Source organism: Eschscholzia californica, unplaced genomic scaffold (assembly GCF_041429995.1).
Source record: "Eschscholzia californica isolate CP2 unplaced genomic scaffold, dmEscCali1.0.p SCAF_4, whole genome shotgun sequence".
In the NCBI taxonomy this organism is placed as follows: domain Eukaryota; kingdom Viridiplantae; phylum Streptophyta; class Magnoliopsida; order Ranunculales; family Papaveraceae; genus Eschscholzia; species Eschscholzia californica.
Window position 1 is genome coordinate 44,612,837 of NW_028238461.1, and position 17,586 is coordinate 44,630,422.

The window sequence follows — 17,586 nt, forward strand, 5'->3', positions numbered from 1 at the left end:
TGAGCCTCATCCTACTATCCATATGGTATCGAGCTCGTGACCTAGAGATCTGATTTCATAAACTCCATTTTAGAGTTTAGGCCTAACCATTAATCAAGAAGTGGTAGGAACTTTGAAACGTGTGACTGTTGAACATTCTATTGAAGACGAACCCTAATGATTCATTGAGTGGGACGACCGAAAGAATCTCAACCCCATTCCTTATTTTGAGAAGTTAGGGTCATATACTCATATTGCATCAATCTCAAACAAAAGTTAAGGTTGATGCGAGAATGGTCCTACACGAGAGAAGGGGTATCTAACAACCAAGAATATAATGTCTAGATCCTCCGCATTCATTGGCAATTAGTTTTGAGTTAGATGACCACAAACTTAACATGATATCAGAGCTAGGGCAACACGTGATAGACTTAAAAGCCACACATGTTCCATGTCACCTAAAAGAAAAAAAAAACATGTGCTAGGTTAGGTTCAAAGAACACCACACGTGAGGGGACGTACAAGAATATTCCTACACAGGAGAAGGGGTACTAGCAACCAAGAATATAATGTCCAGGTCCTCTTCACTCCAAACCAATTGGTTTTGAGTTGAATGACTACAAACTTAATAATTGAGAAGCTCGCTACATCAGTAATTCAATTTTTAGGATCCACTTGGTTACATATTTGTAAAAGATCTCAATGATAAACTAGGCAAAGTAGATTTCTACGAGACATTTTTGTGATTCAAATAAGAATTAGTGATAAAGAGATTGACTGACGGCCACTAAAAAGTTCAAACAATTAAGAGTGGGCAAGCCCACCACTAGCCTCATCTTCATGTTAATCTCATTGTAATTAAGTGAAGGTTCAACTATTTCCATCTATGTGTGAATTGGGATGATAAAAATGATGTAAAAGTTTTTATCAGCCCCATTACCATTTCTCTTATTTAACAGTTTGAAATTTATAATTTTTTTCCCTATGTAGATTTTGGAGGGTATATTTTAACAAAAACAAAATTTTATAAAGTACCGTTCTGTATACAAACGAAATACGAGTAGATTATAAAAGATAGAGTAGTGCTAATTGCAGACAGTAGAAACTTTTTGTAACTTCATAATAGTAACAAGGAAGACTTTGTTGGACATTCATTAAAAATAAATTCGCTTGCATATGATGAAAATGATATTTACGGGATGATTTTTTTCCTCCTATTGACCTCCCTCTTAAAATATTTCATTGCTATCTCTTTGAAGTTTGATCCCTTTTCTTGTAAATGTGATAGTTAAGGTATGGATTTCACCTCTCAACAAAAAAAAAGATATAGATTTCACCCACTAGGTGGAAGCGTATAGATTATATTTACCATGCTTATAGTTTTTCTTTTGAAATGACACTAGGATTTCATTGAGAATTATAAAACTTTTATCCAAATGGGCCTTTGCTCTAGCGGTTTGTGTCATCTTCATAGATTTCGAAAGTCATGCGTTCTAATATTGGTTGAGGTGAAATAAAGTTAAGGCAGTGTAGATGGATTCTAAGACCTATTAGGATGACCTTAAGGGCCCAAGTATCATTTATAACTAGGTATGCCCTCACTACTATAGTATATCTGTATATATATGGACTTTAAACCCCTCATAATCACTCAAAAGCTACTGACATGGTTGCTTGAAAATGACAAAACCCTTCTTTACAAATATAAAGTTTTTTGGGATAAAAGTGTAGAATATTTCAAAGAAAAAATGATGTAAGCTAATTCTTCTATACCCTGTTTTAGGGGAATATACTGTAAAAAAGATTCGTATACCCAATTATACACCACCATATATAAAAAAAAAAAAAGGTTGGAAGAACATGGAGCTAGCACCCAGCCAAGATATTTACATCAATAAACAAGTAATTGGACCACTATGTCTTTGATTCTTTTTATAATAAGGTCGATGACATTACTTAATTTGGATGTTATATGGGCAATTTTACAAATACAAACCCCAAACCATCTTGACTTGATCCACTCACTTGCACCAAGTAATTGGCGAATCTCCGAAAAAACAAAAATAGTAAGTCCCCTGGTAAATTTTGGACTTTGCCAACAGTGGCCGCCTTAACTGGAGTTGGGTAGCCACTTCGTGGAGATCACAGTGCATGACTTGCAAGAGATTGAAAAATATGGACATTAGAGACAATGTCATGGGTTCAAGAAAGATTACAAGGGCATATCTTAATGAACAACGAATTCAGACTCCGTCTCACCTTTTTCAACTCATCAGCTAGTGCTCACCCTCCATGGTAGTGTTGGAGAATATGAACAAGCATCGCGAACCTCAAGGAGTCTTATGAATACTTCAAGATCAAGCGACAAATTACTTAGCTAGTTGGCAGGCGGATTTACCTTTGTTAGAGATTTTCTCGTCGAAATTTACACAAAACTAATGAACTTTGTTGAAGATGATAGGTGGGGTAAATTATATGTAACAAGTTCATTTTCTATTCTTGGGTCGCGGCTTTTCTCATTGTATCTTTACAAAAAAAAAAAATCAATTGTAATGGCTGGATATACAGCACTTCTAGTCGACTTCAGTTTAGGTGATAATTAGTAAAGAGCTTGGTTTTAAAATTGGGAGCTTGGGAGATTCGTATCAGTCCGTTTGGGATCAAAGTTTTGGTAGTAACTCTGGAAATCTTTCTTTCAACCCAAACAATCCTAAGAAAGAGGGAGTGTCAAACAAACTACAAATTCAATCAGTTCAACGGTTGGGCACTCCTCTAAAACTCAAGAAAACATCCCCCCTCTCTCTCTCTCTCTCAGCTCAACGGTCCTATCACAGGCTACCACAGATGTTATCGTCGATAACATCGTGGCTGATATAACTCAATACTCATAAAGAATGAAAACCCAAACAATGCAACAAAATAGTATAACTGAAGATGGTAGAAGCAAAATCAACTTCATCAATAAGAAAACATAGGTAAAAAGTGAGAGGTCATTGACTTGTATTGTTTCCACCCCTTCCATTTATAAGGAAAACCTCTTTATTTTCATGTTCAGCGTCGAAGACAAGTGAGTTTTCTTCAACAGATTAGACCAAAAATCTAACTATCAAACATGATTGCCAAGACAAGAAAGCTTACAATAATGATCTAAACCACTTTTTTCAAACCACTAAGCTCGGTGCTCGACATAGGACCCTGAAAGACCAGATGTTCCAAGAACCGTAACCTGCAAATAAGGAAATTTAAATAAGTAACAAGGCTATGTTGTTATTTGATATATTAATTAGGTTAAGTGAGAATCGTAACAGTTCGACTACGATATATACAGTTCGAGTTTTTGCCATAATTCATTCCTAACATGTTGGTGCCTTGAGAGTGTAAAGCAACACAGGATATTTACCTTTCCCCACTCGGACCCAAGGCCACTGCACCTCATCTTTAGGTGAATCATCTTTGTTCCCAACTCTGTCTCAACTTTCTTCCTCAAATAAGTTTCCTCGGGGCCAAATGCATCCAAATAAGTCATGTAGCGCTGATATGCAGCACGAAGCGCTTCCACAAGCTCCTTTGGGAGGGGTCGAACATTCTGCAAGTTGAAGTCGATTTATAAATTCTAACAACTTCATAGAGAACTAACAACTTATGCAGTGTTAGTTTTTCTAAATTTTAAAATCTGAATAACTTGGTCTGTTAAATACGAGTTAATGCACTATTTGATGATTTTGATCTAACTAATTGAGTTACAAGTAACAAGTCTCTGTTCCCAAATGGAGAAGTTTTCAGCTATAAAATATGTCTGAATCTGAAATGGCGACTTCTTCTAGGATTTCATTTTGTTAAAATGATAGAGATATGCATCACTTTAGATCAATATGTAGATTACACATGAATATTGGTTCTCAGATTTAAATGCGTTTTTTTCAAAAACACCACCTTAGTCTAAATGATAGACGTAAATTAGTTAGTCTAACGCTATCATGAATAATTGAATACCTCTCCACTCAACCCAACGGCATCATCAATTTCCATCCTCAATGATACAAGGACCCCACTGAAGTGCTCTACAGCCTCTGCTGCACGAAAGACATTTTCCAGGACCTCCTTGCCTGTCTTGTCGTCAGTGTTTTTAGCCAATGCATTCTTGACATCATGAACAACAACATCTGGGATTTCATCCCAACTCAGAGCCATCAAATCCTTGAAAGCATTTTCAATTTCAGGGTCTGTTATGGTAGGCAAGTGGGAAACATCTTCACTAAAAGACCTCTTACTCCCGAGACCAGTTCCGATAGAAGTCCCAAATTCTGGTTGTTCATAAAAGTAGGAAATAAGAACAATGAAAGAAAGATGGATTTTATTTAGCTAAGAAAGTCACTAGAAGTACAAATGCTAAAAACCCAGTAGAGGAAACTCATCCGAATCTCGAACGAACTCCATATAATCAATTCGGATGCATTTCTATGAACAAATTAAGTTCACAAGAAAAATAACACAGAAATAGAAAGACAAAGACAGGTTACAGGAGTTCAATGTTCTATACCCATTCAATCAAAACATGACGAGAGCTCATGAGCTAACAACAGAAGGTGAAAATTATCGGTCAATTTCTGAAATATGATATTGTCATAACCCAAAAGTGCAAAATTTCAAGCCTCTTGTAAATGAGGATGTGGTTCCATTATGAGAAATTGTTGATTGCTTTAGGATAACTGGAGGTTGAAGTAGTTGAATCGTGATACTATCGAATATCCGCTACTACCAGAATACCAAAACAGAAATGAAATTGATGTGGCTGATGATATCATCAATATATCGCCCATATCAGTCAATGAATACGCTGGACTAAGATCAGAGTTTTCTGCAGGGTCTTATTTTCTAATTTTTCCGATGTTTTCCGAGATATATCAGTCAAAATATTATCCTATATCAAGTACTTAGGTTAATTCCAAGATAAAGTTTATCTCAATTTTAAAACCCTAATCCAAATGATATTCAGATACTAATAATGAGGTAATTGTTGTATAATCATTATTATTAAGAAGTTTAGCTAGTCAACAAGATACTATAACAAGTTCATGGTGATTCCATCATAATCAACCAGAGAAGTTTCTATTCCAAAAGTTCTAGTAAACAGATTATAACAAGAGAAAATGAAATAGTACCCCACATAGGTACTTAACCCTAAATTTCGAAAACCAAATTTTTTATATTCAAAGATCATTATTAAAATTGTTCCTTTCACAAATAAATCACACAGATTAACAAAACACAAACAAAAATAACATGAAGATCAGTTATCAAAATCAATAATATACCTATTTAATTATTGGTCTTATCCGAATCACTTTTATCTAGGTATCAATCAATGAAATGAAAACTGGAAATACAAAAAAGGTTCGAGAAACAAACCAGAAGAAGTTCGATTCAAGTAAGTTGATACGGAACCAGGTGAAAGAGAGAAGAAAGTCCGGCGAAGATTGGAGGAAGAAGGATTAATGTAACGGCGGAAATTATTAGAGAGTAATTGCTTGTCGGTAATGGTAGAGAATCGAGCAGATCTGAAACAAGTAGTAGATCGTTGAATCAATCTTAATAATCCAAATCTCTCCATTTTCTTTCTCTTTCTAAAAATCCCTTCTTCTTTTTCTCTCTCTCTCTCTCTACCCCCAACAAAATACTTGACGCTGTTGATCAGAAAAAGGAGAAACCCAAAAGATGGAGATGAAAGTAGGAAATGGTGAAAACTGGTTTTATGCAGGGAAGATTTAAAAGCGCCTCTATAACAATTATAAGGGGCGCCTTTACAACTTCCCTGCGAGTAAAATTATTATTTCAATCGACAGTCTTGTGATTTTCAGGTATTTGCAGAAAATTATCTAAGCATTTTACTGTTCACCCTCTATACAACTATTATATACAAAGTGCCCCCCTACCGAGTATGGACAATCGTCATATTGTGGCTGCACTTTGGTCTTGTTCTGTGGAGAACTCATAAGAGCGTCTCTAACGTGGATCGTAGGGGGTTGAGGCTCAACCCCAGCCTAACGCTTCAGCCGACCCAACACTTTGGGTCGGTTGAAGGGGTCCAACATGACCGGTGGGACTCCCAAATGTCATGTCGGAGGGCAAATCTAGCTGTCGGATTTGTTCTAACGGCTAGACTGTTTTTGTAAATGTTATTGGTTTTTTTTTTTTAATTTCAGTTAGTTTTTGTTTTTAAAAAAATATAATAAGTTTTTTGTTTTTCTAAAATATAATTAGTTTTTGTTTTTAAAAAATAATAATTTCAAAAATAGTTCACACACGTGTTATACACATACAAAAGATAGGACACATATTTCGCACACCAAAAAACTTGACTTAGACTTAGTTTAGGCCAGCGCTTTGGGGAAAGCTAAATAGTTTCCGGGATGTGAAGACTTGGTCAATTTTGTTTGACAATTTTGTTTTGTAAGTTGTTAGAGAGAAATAAAAACATCCACCTCACCTCTTCTCTCTCTCCTCCATCTCATCTCTTTTCTTTTTTTTTTTTTGTTGAACTCTCATCTCTTTTCTCTCTTAAAAAAAAAAAAAAAAAATTTCATCTCCTCTCTAACCCCCTTTGCCGGAGTTCGTCCGGCAGACCTTGAAGGTCTGCTGGAACAGATCATGAAGGTCTGTTCCGGCAGATCTGGAAGGTCTGTCCGAGCAGACCTTGACGTAATGACTAGCCTTCTAAAAGACAAATAAATTTAAAGTTTCATTACGATCTTGACCACTCTTTTATAAGGTGAGTCACCTCACCTCTTCTCTCTCTCTCTCAAATTAAGCCAATTTTTTTGTCGTAACAGCACTCTCCTCAAAAGGAAATGCAACGTCATATTGACTGTAAAATCACACATAAATCTGAGTCATCTGAGTCAGATTCAAATCCAAGTATATTAAAAGAAAAGAAGCACTACATTAGCCAGCAAATTTAGACTTTTACTTCAACATTGATTCATCATTCCGCTCATCAAATTCTACTTGCATAAAAAAACAATACAAATGAAAAGTAGTAACTAACACCACTTACTGTTTTTTTTAGATTCAGATAGGAAGATATAAATCAGTTCCCCGAAGGAAAAACTACACCCATTTAAATGGACCATGGTCCTTAAAATACAACAGTATCGAGCATGGTACCCAACGTCTGAACTATGTTTGATGACATCAAGTTCGAGACATGCTCCTCCAAGTGCTTTTTTGCATCTTGCCTTCCGACGTTGGCAATGGCAAGCTTCTCCGGCGGCAACTCATCCTCTTCTTGAACTGCTTTGTTGTATTTAATAGCTAAGCCTAGCATTTCCTGCACGATCCTCCAACCATGTCAAATGAAGATGACCAACAGATTTCAACTAGTTAAATGTGATACATGTAGGTGCAGTTCATATTCTCTGCACGGGTTTCAGCTAGCTGTAGTTGTAAAATGTTTTATTGATACAATATGTAGGAAATTTAGTCATGATGAGACGGTTAATATCTCCTCATATACTCCAATGTCATATTTGTCACCCAGGTGGACTGGACCTGGTCCATGAAACATTAGCCCTTGGGCGAGTGGCCCAACCCGTTAAACACCCCTATCTAAGGCCGACGTGCAATGCAAATAATACTTAATAACAGGCAGACAATGTAGTCAGCACTAGAGGTAAACCCTGGCAAACCCATTCAGAGAGAATGAAACAGATAAAAGAAGAAATGATCGAAAACCTGTTCAAACACGATATCAAGCGACTCATGCTAAACAGCCAAAGGAAGCAATCAAATAATGACATGAAATTTTCTCTTTCATAGATATCAAATGTAAAACTTGACGTAGTGCTTGTTTATCTATAATTCGAAGTGACTTCGTATGCTAAATATGAGATTTTGTTTCTTTTACCTATCTAATTGAGTTAGATCTTAATATCTTATAACAAACTCAAATGTGTAACTTTTCAGCTATAACGTATGTCTGAATTTGATTTTATTTTAAGAGATAAAAATATGCATCAAACTTACGTGCAATATGTAAAATACACACAAATATCGATCACTTCAATATTCAGATTTATTAAAGACAAACACCACTTGAGAATGAAAAACGTTCACCAACCTGGACAGTTTGCTCATTTGTTTTGGAATGGGTGTCAAATCGCTGAAGTGTTAACCCATCAGTCCACTTCTTCTTATGTAAATTTAGTAGCATTTTCTCTTCAAGTTCATTTTTCCTGTAATTGATGGCTATCGAGTAGTAGTGCCTGTTCAAGCCATGGATCAATGCCTGAAGCAAAAGGAGCATAGGTGAGAAGCAAAACAAGTTAAAGTGCATAACAATATTACGGAGTAAATGTCATGGCCTCATAGTTAAGTTTGTAGGTTTCTTACTTGAATAGATGGCTTATTGAGGTGACCAAGGTTCGAAGTCGTTTGTCGAGGTTCTTGGCCAAGCATCATAGTTTGAGGGTTGATCAAACGAAAGGCATCAATGACAACCTTCCCCTTGACACTTTGTATTGGGTCCACAACCACCGCAACGGCTCTTTGATTCAGAGCTTCAAAACTCTGAAAGGAATAGATAAAAATTAGTGCCAGTTTGAGTAGCACGGCATTAAACAGGAGACCAAAATAAGCTTCTTTTTCTCTTTTCTGAGATTGACTAAACGAAGACCATCTCCAAAACTAAGACCTCCATTTAAGATTAAGAAGACAAATTGAGAGTTAATTAAATAATAACTTGCTAAAAATCACCATTCTGCTCATTAATCGACACCATAAAAACTATCACTTTGCTATCTGATAATATCAACTTCATTTTTAACACCGTTAATAATATAACTGTAAATATTGTTATCGTACCTGCTGCGTATTAATATCAACACCGGAAAGCCAGCACCCAAATCCAGGATGTGAATGATACCATCCTACCACCATCTCAGGTCTGCAATAGGATACAATAATATAAGCTGAAGGCACCAACAAGAGTAAACCAACTCTGCGATAACTTTGTGTTTCTTTATATTATTGAACAACAAATAGACTAAGTTTATTAGTAATTCACAAACATATGTAGCGGATAGGTATCTCACGAAAAGAACCAGAGCGATAAGATGCCTTAAGGTAGCCGTAAGTCAATTAAAAATCCAATTATGGCATGAAACCCATAGCTCACTATAGCACATTCACGTTAGCATAGCGTCACTGGAATGGATCCTGCCTTATCAAGTCTTAGCTTATTGAATAAAAATTAGTTCATGGAACAAAACAATGACTTGCTCCAGACTCCAGTTATACAAATCACGGGTGACGAAACTAGAAAAAGCACTAAAGCATCCTTGGACCAATGAAAGAAGAACATCTCTACTGCTTTCCAAACTAATTCAGATGAAGTTAAAATCTAGAAACTCAAAGAGTCTAATGACGGCAAGCAATAGTTCTCCTATATAATCGTAAGACAAAGGAATCGTCAAACAAATCACTATGCAGTATCGTGCGATATAAACATATTAACTCAATCACGCATTACGATTCCAATTTCCAGGCTCATGTTGACCCACAAATCTCTCAGAAAATCCTAAGCGATCTCCTAAATTAGTCATTCATGGTAAATGCACAAAACAGTTTCTTTCTTCGAAAAGAATGGTGTTTCTTTGTTTAAGATCCTCCTTGCTAAGGAACCCATAATCCCATATACACGAGAAAATTTCGCCAGTAACACACTGTCACACGATCAAACAACCGCAACCAAAAACACACATTCAACATTAAAACTTTTTCAGGGTCTTTCTTGGGAAATAGTGGGGTTGTTACCTTCAATTCCACAGTTCCCACCATTCAACATTAGTCTAAAAAAATCTATAAATAGAGTAGAAAGAGAGAGAGAGGACCTGCCAGTCTGCTTGAGCATATCAAGCATATTAGTCTGAAAAACATGATCGACAGCTTCAACACTAACACCAGTACCACTCTGAGGCATAGCAAAAACATCAACTACCCTAACAGTGTATTCATCAACAAAATCCCCCAACATCAAACCCATTACTTCCATTGGTACACCAGCTCTTCCTATATTTTCAAATCATCAATCATTATAACAACTCATCACAGACCAAACACACAAACCCTAAAACCCAAATTACAAAAAAAATAAGAAGAAGAAGAAGAATACCGTGTTTGAGCATTTTGAGGAGAGCAAGAGAAGATATGTAAACCTGCTCTGACGAATCCAACAACGGTGAGTCCGGTGGTGGGTGCCCCATCCCTCCGGCTCCTGCTAGAATCCTCTGTAGTCTCTCCATTGATCCTTTCTCTCTCTCTCTTCCCAAACCTTCGATCTGATTTCTGTCACGGTAAACAATTTTCCAGTTTCTTGAAAAGAAAGAAAGCAGGATATGGAGTACAAAAATAAATTATTTTTAACTTTTTAAAGGCGCCGACAGCCTTGCTCTCTGCGATTTAACATTTTAACACCTAGTAATTAAGTACTAAACGTGAAATTTTCACAAAGACTATTTATTGATTAGAATTTAGAAATAATAAACTTCCAGTTTTTTTTTTTTTAAAACTGATTACGAAAGTACATTGACGTTTTATTAATAGAACCATCAATTTCGGTGTTGTTTTTCGAGGTACAACATTTTTTACTGGTGATAGTAGTATTGTATTCATGACTTTGAGAATTTCTGAACTATAATTCTTCTAATTAAGTTTAATAATCGTTGCGAGAATCGAATTCCTTTTACGTTTTCTTAGGTCTTAATTTTCTCTTCACTTTTTATCTAATCACATCTAACTTCATAAACAAAATAATAATTTACTTTTTTTTTGTTAAGGAAAACAATTTACTCGCCCTTTGAGTTATTTTTTTTTTGTGCCTTTTTTGAACTTTTCATTTTCATACCATTATTTTCCTGTAATATTTAAATAAAACATTGGAAGGAAATTTCCCATTTGGCATCATGAAGTGTAACTTTTCATTTTCATACCATTGTTTTCCTATAATATTTAAATAAAACATGCAGAGGGTTATTTCCCATTTGGCATCATTAATAGGGTATACTAAGATAAAATTTAGTTCTTAACAAAAAAAAAAAAAAAAAGATAAAATTTAGTTTTTTTTTGTATTTTTTTCCTTAATATTTGTAGTGTATCCTCATGGTTTGTTCATTAGTTATGACTGTGCTTGCAGTTGTCATCTCTCTTTTAAGAATTGATTGACTCGTTATTATAAACGTCCCTTGTAAAGATCGTCAGATTAATAGGTGGGACTTGATCGTAATCCCAAAGTAAAAGAAAAAGAACTGAAGCTATCGCCATAAACTCTTGCGTGAGTTCGGTCGCTTATTAGGGAAATAAATACCAAATATATAGTTCAAAAACTCAGCCAAATGTTTTTTTTTTAAACTGATTAAACACATCTTGATGTTTGCTATTGCATGAATCGTGGATGGTTTATGTGGCTAGAATATTTGCTCCTCACTTGGAAGTGCATAGGAAATGTTTGTTTGTTTAATGTCTTCCACATTAACTTTTTAAGTGCAAGGAAACTAATGATAGGGCAAACCAATGGGTATAAATTGTTAAAAATAAGTTTTTAATTTCTCTATATGACAAAAATTATTGTTGTCTAATGTTAATCTATAGTAATTTTCATATTAATAGACTCATTTTTGTTTAATTTATATTTTTGATCTCTTTTGTTGGTCATTCACCTAGGGGGACATACAAGAAGAAGTTATTGTTTGATTCTTCAATGTTGGTGAAACCTGGAGAGATTAAGAAAAAAAAGGAGAATTTCTTCATTTGGTACTATGAGTTACATTTCTCTTATACCTATATTTATTTGATGGTAGTTGAAATGTTATTTGTTGTTTATACGGGAAACAAAAATAAGGTTTCGTGGAGATCAAGTTTAAGAGTGTTACGAAAAGAAAAAAAAACCATCAATTATCGAATATTGAAAAAGTTATGTAAAAGAAATGAAACTGTACTTGTTTTTCTTATTTTCTTAATTTACTTGCGCTTGCACCATGATTGATGTATTCTAAATTTCAACTTATATGTTTTTTCTTAATGTAAAAGAATAATTACAAGATTGTTGGTTTATCTTGATATTAGATTTTTGTATTGAATATCACATTCGTAACTTTGTCAAATGTGATTGATATAATTGTCTGTGTAGGGCTATACCCTAGTAATAATAATAAAACAGAAGGGAAAAACATTGACTGAGACAAACATCCTTTTGTAATAAAGGATATTGTGTAGAAGTCCTTCTCAAAATTTAAAATATGGTCATTCTTACAAATAAAATAACATATTTACCAAAAAAAAAATCTTGCCCTTCTTAGAAATAAAATAACTAACTTAAGAATATTAAATTTTTGTACCGAATATTACATTCGTGGGTAAGATAAGTTTATGACAATTTGCTTGATTTCGTCAATAACTTTGTCAAATGTGATTGATATAATTGTTCGTGCCGGGCTATACTCTTATAATAATAATAAAATAGAACGGAAAAACAGGATAAATATCCATTTTTAATAAAGAATACTGTCTAGAAGTCTTTCCAAAAATTTAAAATGCAGTCATTTTTTTGAAATAAAATAACTTATTCAACAAAAATATCATGTCCTTCCTAAAAATAAAATAATTAATTTAAGAAAAATGAAACATTGTAAAGGTTAAAAAAAATTAAAATCTCACTCTCTCAATAAAATAATTAATTTAAAAAAACAGAAAAAAAAAATCATAAAGGAAATACCTAAAAATTAGGGTTAACATTATAACAATAATAAATATGGAAAGTTGTCAAATTTATTTGATTGAAGTGCACCAAATATACCAACACCAAATATACCTTTTTTTTTTCATTGGAGATGCTCTAAGAGCAAGTCCAGCCCCAGCCCGGCTGAGGCCATAATTTTGAAATTATGGCCTCAGCCACCCGCTCCAAGCCTAGCCGCTTGGAGCGGAGGCTGGGGCTCCTCCTTCAGTCACCCCTAACATTAGGGGCGACTGAAGGCTCCCCAACATGACCGTTGGGGAGTCCCAACGGTCATGTTGGGTGATCCTAGCCGTTGGATTTTATCCAACGGCTAGGATCTTCTCCCATTCATTTATTTTAATGTAAATAATAAATTTGTAATTTTAATTAGTTTTAATTCTTTTTAAAATTCTAGAAAAACTTAAATATCAATAATTAAAATACATCCCACCAAATGTCGGTCCCCGAATAATTTTTCAACCTTGGAAAAAATATATTATTTTGAAAATAGTTCAAACACGTGTTTTATATATACATAAAATCACACACGTTTTTCATACACCGACTAAAAGTCCACACACGCGTTTCCTACATGAACAAATTTACGGCCTCAAGAGAGGCTGGGACTGGAACTGAATTTTAGAGGCTGAGCTGAAGCCAAAAATTTTGGGTGAAAAAGTGGTTTTTTGGACGTAAGATAGGGTGGGATTGGACTTGCTCTAAGATCGTAAAAGGACTAGAACTCTATTTTTCCCTCTCTCGTTTTCCACACTCTACTTCCCGCGCAGAGCTCTGACTTTGACGGCAGAATCAATTTGGACGAAGAAGGCGACTCCGTCTGTCTCCTCCGGTGTCTTCAAGGTATACGTTTTAACTCTTTAGGGTTTCTGTGAAGGGTTTAGGGTTGTCACTTTTGTTTTCATATTAGTTTATCTAGTGTTTCTGTGAATGCTTTACAACCATTTATCTAGGGTTGTTTTTTCTTGTGAGGAAGATTATGAAGGCTTAGAGTAGTTCTTTCACAATCAATTAGGGTTTCATGGAGAAGATTATGAAGGCTTAGAGTAGGACTTAGTTGAATCTCGTTTTTCATCTCTCAAGGTATGAGGGGGGTTGGGTTTTTGAATGTTGAGCCGGGATATCTAGTTACAAAGAGGATACTTAAGCAACATCTTAAGGTATGAAGGATGCAACAATTTTGATTTCAATTTTGTCGTATTTTAAATTTGTAAAGAATAAATTTCAATTTCTCCAGCTGAGAAATCTCTGGTCCCGTTTGAAACTAAAACCCTAGTCTTTCGCTGAAGCTGAGAGAGAAATGATGGAGATAGAGAGGGGAATCAAGGAGATAGGTAGAGGGTTCCGAGATAAAGAGAGGATTCCGTGAAATAGAGAGAAATGGGGTGGAGAAAAATGAGAGAAGGCGCAGCGAGTGAGAGAGTGAACACGAGATATTCATATTCTACCTTGGACACCTTTTTCATTCGTTTATGGTTAAGGTTTTCTCTCTACTAACTACACACTGATCTGTTTACTTTTGCTCTTTCTGATTTGTATTCTAAGTTGTTTACTAATATGTTCAGTGATATAGTAGTATTTTGTTTACTGACTTTTTCTTGATTTGTGTAATATTGTTTTTTACAGATTTGTCAAGTGACTTTTTCTATCAGTTTCGTGTTGAGAACTTTTCTCTTTCGACGACAAGAACTTGGCATCTGTGTGTGTATACTACGGATAGAGATGATATATCTTACTTTGCAATTTAGAGAATTTGAAGGTCTTGAGTAGCATTTTCATGGTGTTGAATTTACAATCTGTAATCTACAGGGGCAATGGATATGGATTCTGATACAAATTCAAAGACAGTTGAAGAACCAGTGCCCATGAAAATGGATTCTTCTGAATCCTCTACCACCCAAGTATATTCCTCTTCTCTCTACCATTTTCTTTTTTCTCTTTCTAATTAAGTTGTGTTGATTAGTCACATTTTGCTTTTCATTATATGAAGTCGAAGGGTAAAGAAAAAGCAGATATTTCGGAGTCAATGGAGAAACTACAGATAGATGAATCTTCATCAGGGACTTTCAAGAAGAAACCAGTTATTATCATTGTAGTTGGGATGGCAGGCACGTACTCTAACAAGTTTATATTGTCTATGTTAAGTTCTATTATTGTTTGTGTCAGTTTGGTTTTACAAGGTGCTTTTCTAAAGTTTGCTTGGATGTTGACTTATTTAGGTAGTGGAAAAACAACTTTTCTTCATCGTTTGGTTTGCCATACACAAGCTTCAAACATTCGAGGATATGTAGTTAATCTTGATCCAGCTGTTAAGACCCTTCCTTATGGTGCGAATATCGACATACGAGACACTGTTCGATACAAGGAAGTTATGAAGCAGTTCAACCTTGGTCCTAATGGAGGGATCTTGACATCACTTAACTTGTTCGCGACAAAATTTGATGAGGTAAAGTAAAAAAGATCTCTAGAAGCATCCTGTATCAACCATTTTTTTTTTATGATATGTGCTTTGCCACCTGTCCAAACCTAACTTCTGGCCTCACATTTCTATTTAGAGCATCTCCAATGCAAAACTCAAAAAAATCTCTATTAATCCTATGTGTCAAGTTCCAATTGAGATTCTCACTCCTAGGTGGCGTCAATAGAGATCCTCAAATTTTTTGTGTCTCCAATGCAAAACTCGAAACTTATCTTATTTAGTTATGTGTCATATTTATTTTTGTAAATAAATAATTAGTTATTTTAGAAAATATAGAAGACTCAATTTCTATTGGCTGAAAATCAAATATTGATGAGGTGGACAATTAGAGATATCTCAAGAGGACACTCTAGAAATAGAGTGTCCTCTTGAGATATCTCTATTCCACCCTCGACAAGTCATCTTAGAGATCCAAATAGAGTGTTGCATTGGAGATGGTTTTTAAGAAAAAACTCTAAAAATCCTAAGTGGCATTCGGAGTTTCTAAGATTGAGTGTTGCATTGGAGATGCTCTTAATTAGGCATACCCATTTACTCATAAAACTTATTTAGAGAGGTTGGAACTTAGGATAACCGACGTTTTGGACATTTCACTCTTATTATCTTGGGAAGAAAATTGGTTCATTGTAGTTTGGACAGGAAGCAAAAACTTCGTTCGAAATAGAAAATAACATTCCCATATTAATCATGTAGTTCATGCAGAAGGGTTGACAAAATAAACATGTAAAAAGGTGCATATTTTTTACTTTTTTACCGCAATTTTATGTTATGTTTTATCAGAATGTTCTGCTCTTTCAGGTTGTATCAGTTATTGAGAAGCGAGCGGATCAGCTAGATTATGTTTTTGTCGACACTCCTGGTCAAATTGAGATATTTACTTGGTCAGCTTCAGGATCAATAATTACTGAAGCTTTTGCGTCGACTTTTCCCACTGTGGTTTGTTATGTGGTTGATACACCTCGTTCTGCTCGTCCCGCTACTTTCATGAGTAATATGCTTTATGCTTGTAGCATATTATACAAGACAAGGTTGCCACTTGTTTTGGCCTTCAACAAGACTGATGTCGCTAAACATGAGTTTGCTCTAGAGGTATTTCTTTTTTGTTCGATCAATCTTTTGTTGATTATCGAATATCTTATATTTCAGTTGTGTTTCTTTTTTGTCTAATATGCATTTATCCAACAACAAGCTCGTCATTGACTAGAGATTCGAATTTTATGTGAATAGTGGATGACTGATTTTGAGGCATTTCACACGGCACTTGACGAAGATAACTCATATACATCAACCCTAACAAGAAGTCTCTCACTAGCGCTCGATGAATTCTATAACAATCTCCGCTCGGTTGGCGTATCTGCAGTGTCAGGTGCTGGAATGGATGCCTTCTTTAAGTCCATAGATGCAAGTGCGAACGAGTACATGGAAACCTACAAGTATTACTTCACTATCTAAGAATTTTCTTACCCTACTACAAATAGTTCTTTCACAATAACTGCTTAAGTTGAACAATTTTTCTTTGTTTCTTTCAAATCTTTAACTTCGGTTTGTGCGGTTCCAGGGCTGATCTTGATAAGAGACGGGTAGAGAAACAACGATTGGAAGATGAACGAAGAAGAAAAAGCATGGAGAAGTTGAGGAAAGACATGGAGAAATCCGGCGGAGAATCTGTTGTTTTAAGTACAAGTATGAAAAACAAGATGGACGAAGATGAGGAGGAAGATGAAGGAGAGGCAAAGGAAGATGAATACGAGATTGATATGGTATCAGAGGAGGACGATGAAGAAGACGATGGCGAGAACGAAGAAGTTATCAGTCCTTCAAGTTTCAACAACTTCCTATAATCTTTGACATGGCTTTCGATTCATATACACAGAATGCATCTTATCTTGGTAAATATAGTTAGTTCTTGTGGGGGGTGACTTTGGTATGTTATAACTGGTGAACTCATTTTGGTATGTTTGCTTTTAGTAGATCCAAAAAGTTGACCTCCACTGCCATCATATTTCTCACTCCTCACCTCCATCATCACATTTTTCATCAACAACATATTCTCTAAAAACAAATGAATAATAAAAAAAATTCAAAATTGTTCTCTAGATCTCTATATTTTCATTTTCATCTCCATTATCACCTACCACTCCCTCCCTCTTCTCTTTATCTATGCATGAATGTCTTTCAAGGTAAATTTAAAATAAAAATTAATTAGTGCCGTAACGACGTAAGGAAGAGAGCTGAAAATTGTTGTTAGACGAAGAGGTCAGATTTAGAGAGAATCATTTCCTTTGTTGGAATTGAGAGAAAGAAAGAAAAGCATGATAGTGGTAGTCCGTAGGTTTAATAG

At 35.1% G+C, this 17,586-nt stretch overlaps 3 protein-coding genes across 9 annotated transcripts; 1 reads left to right on the plus strand and 2 right to left on the minus strand.

Moving 5' to 3' along the window:
- Window positions 1-2,914: 2,914 nt before the first annotated feature.
- SDH5 (succinate dehydrogenase 5) lies at window positions 2,915-5,774 on the minus strand. The gene is made up of 4 exons (XM_086634245.1): window positions 5,389-5,774; window positions 3,973-4,283; window positions 3,380-3,565; window positions 2,915-3,205 (listed from the first exon to the last, which is right to left on the minus strand). Exons 1-4 carry the CDS (start codon window positions 5,588-5,590, stop codon window positions 3,149-3,151), a joined length of 756 nt encoding a protein of 251 aa, XP_086490371.1. The 5' UTR covers window positions 5,591-5,774; the 3' UTR covers window positions 2,915-3,148.
- A 1,147-nt stretch (window positions 5,775-6,921) lies between these two features.
- Window positions 6,922-10,539, minus strand: LOC147545037 (26S proteasome non-ATPase regulatory subunit 14 homolog). Its single transcript, XM_086633973.1, has 6 exons — window positions 10,148-10,539; window positions 9,867-10,044; window positions 8,839-8,920; window positions 8,368-8,544; window positions 8,096-8,263; window positions 6,922-7,306 (listed from the first exon to the last, which is right to left on the minus strand). The coding sequence occupies exons 1-6, from the start codon at window positions 10,275-10,277 to the stop codon at window positions 7,115-7,117; spliced, it is 927 nt and encodes a 308-aa protein (XP_086490099.1). The 5' UTR covers window positions 10,278-10,539; the 3' UTR covers window positions 6,922-7,114.
- Window positions 10,540-13,291: 2,752 nt separating this feature from the next.
- On the plus strand, window positions 13,292-17,236 carry LOC147545038 (GPN-loop GTPase QQT2-like). 7 transcript variants are annotated; one of them, XM_086636001.1, is made up of 8 exons: window positions 13,292-13,609; window positions 14,393-14,471; window positions 14,576-14,667; window positions 14,757-14,874; window positions 14,986-15,212; window positions 16,044-16,334; window positions 16,473-16,678; window positions 16,804-17,236. In XM_086636001.1, exons 3-8 carry the CDS (start codon window positions 14,581-14,583, stop codon window positions 17,084-17,086), a joined length of 1,212 nt encoding a protein of 403 aa, XP_086492127.1. In that variant the 5' UTR covers window positions 13,292-13,609; window positions 14,393-14,471; window positions 14,576-14,580; the 3' UTR covers window positions 17,087-17,236. The 7 variants fall into 7 exon arrangements, with proteins under 7 accessions (XP_086492127.1, XP_086492122.1, XP_086492126.1 ...); XM_086635996.1 differs by having other exon boundaries at window positions 13,355-13,609; window positions 14,393-14,467; XM_086635997.1 differs by having other exon boundaries at window positions 13,497-13,609; window positions 14,393-14,465; window positions 14,757-14,878; window positions 14,990-15,212.
- The last annotated feature ends 350 nt before the right edge of the window (window positions 17,237-17,586 follow it).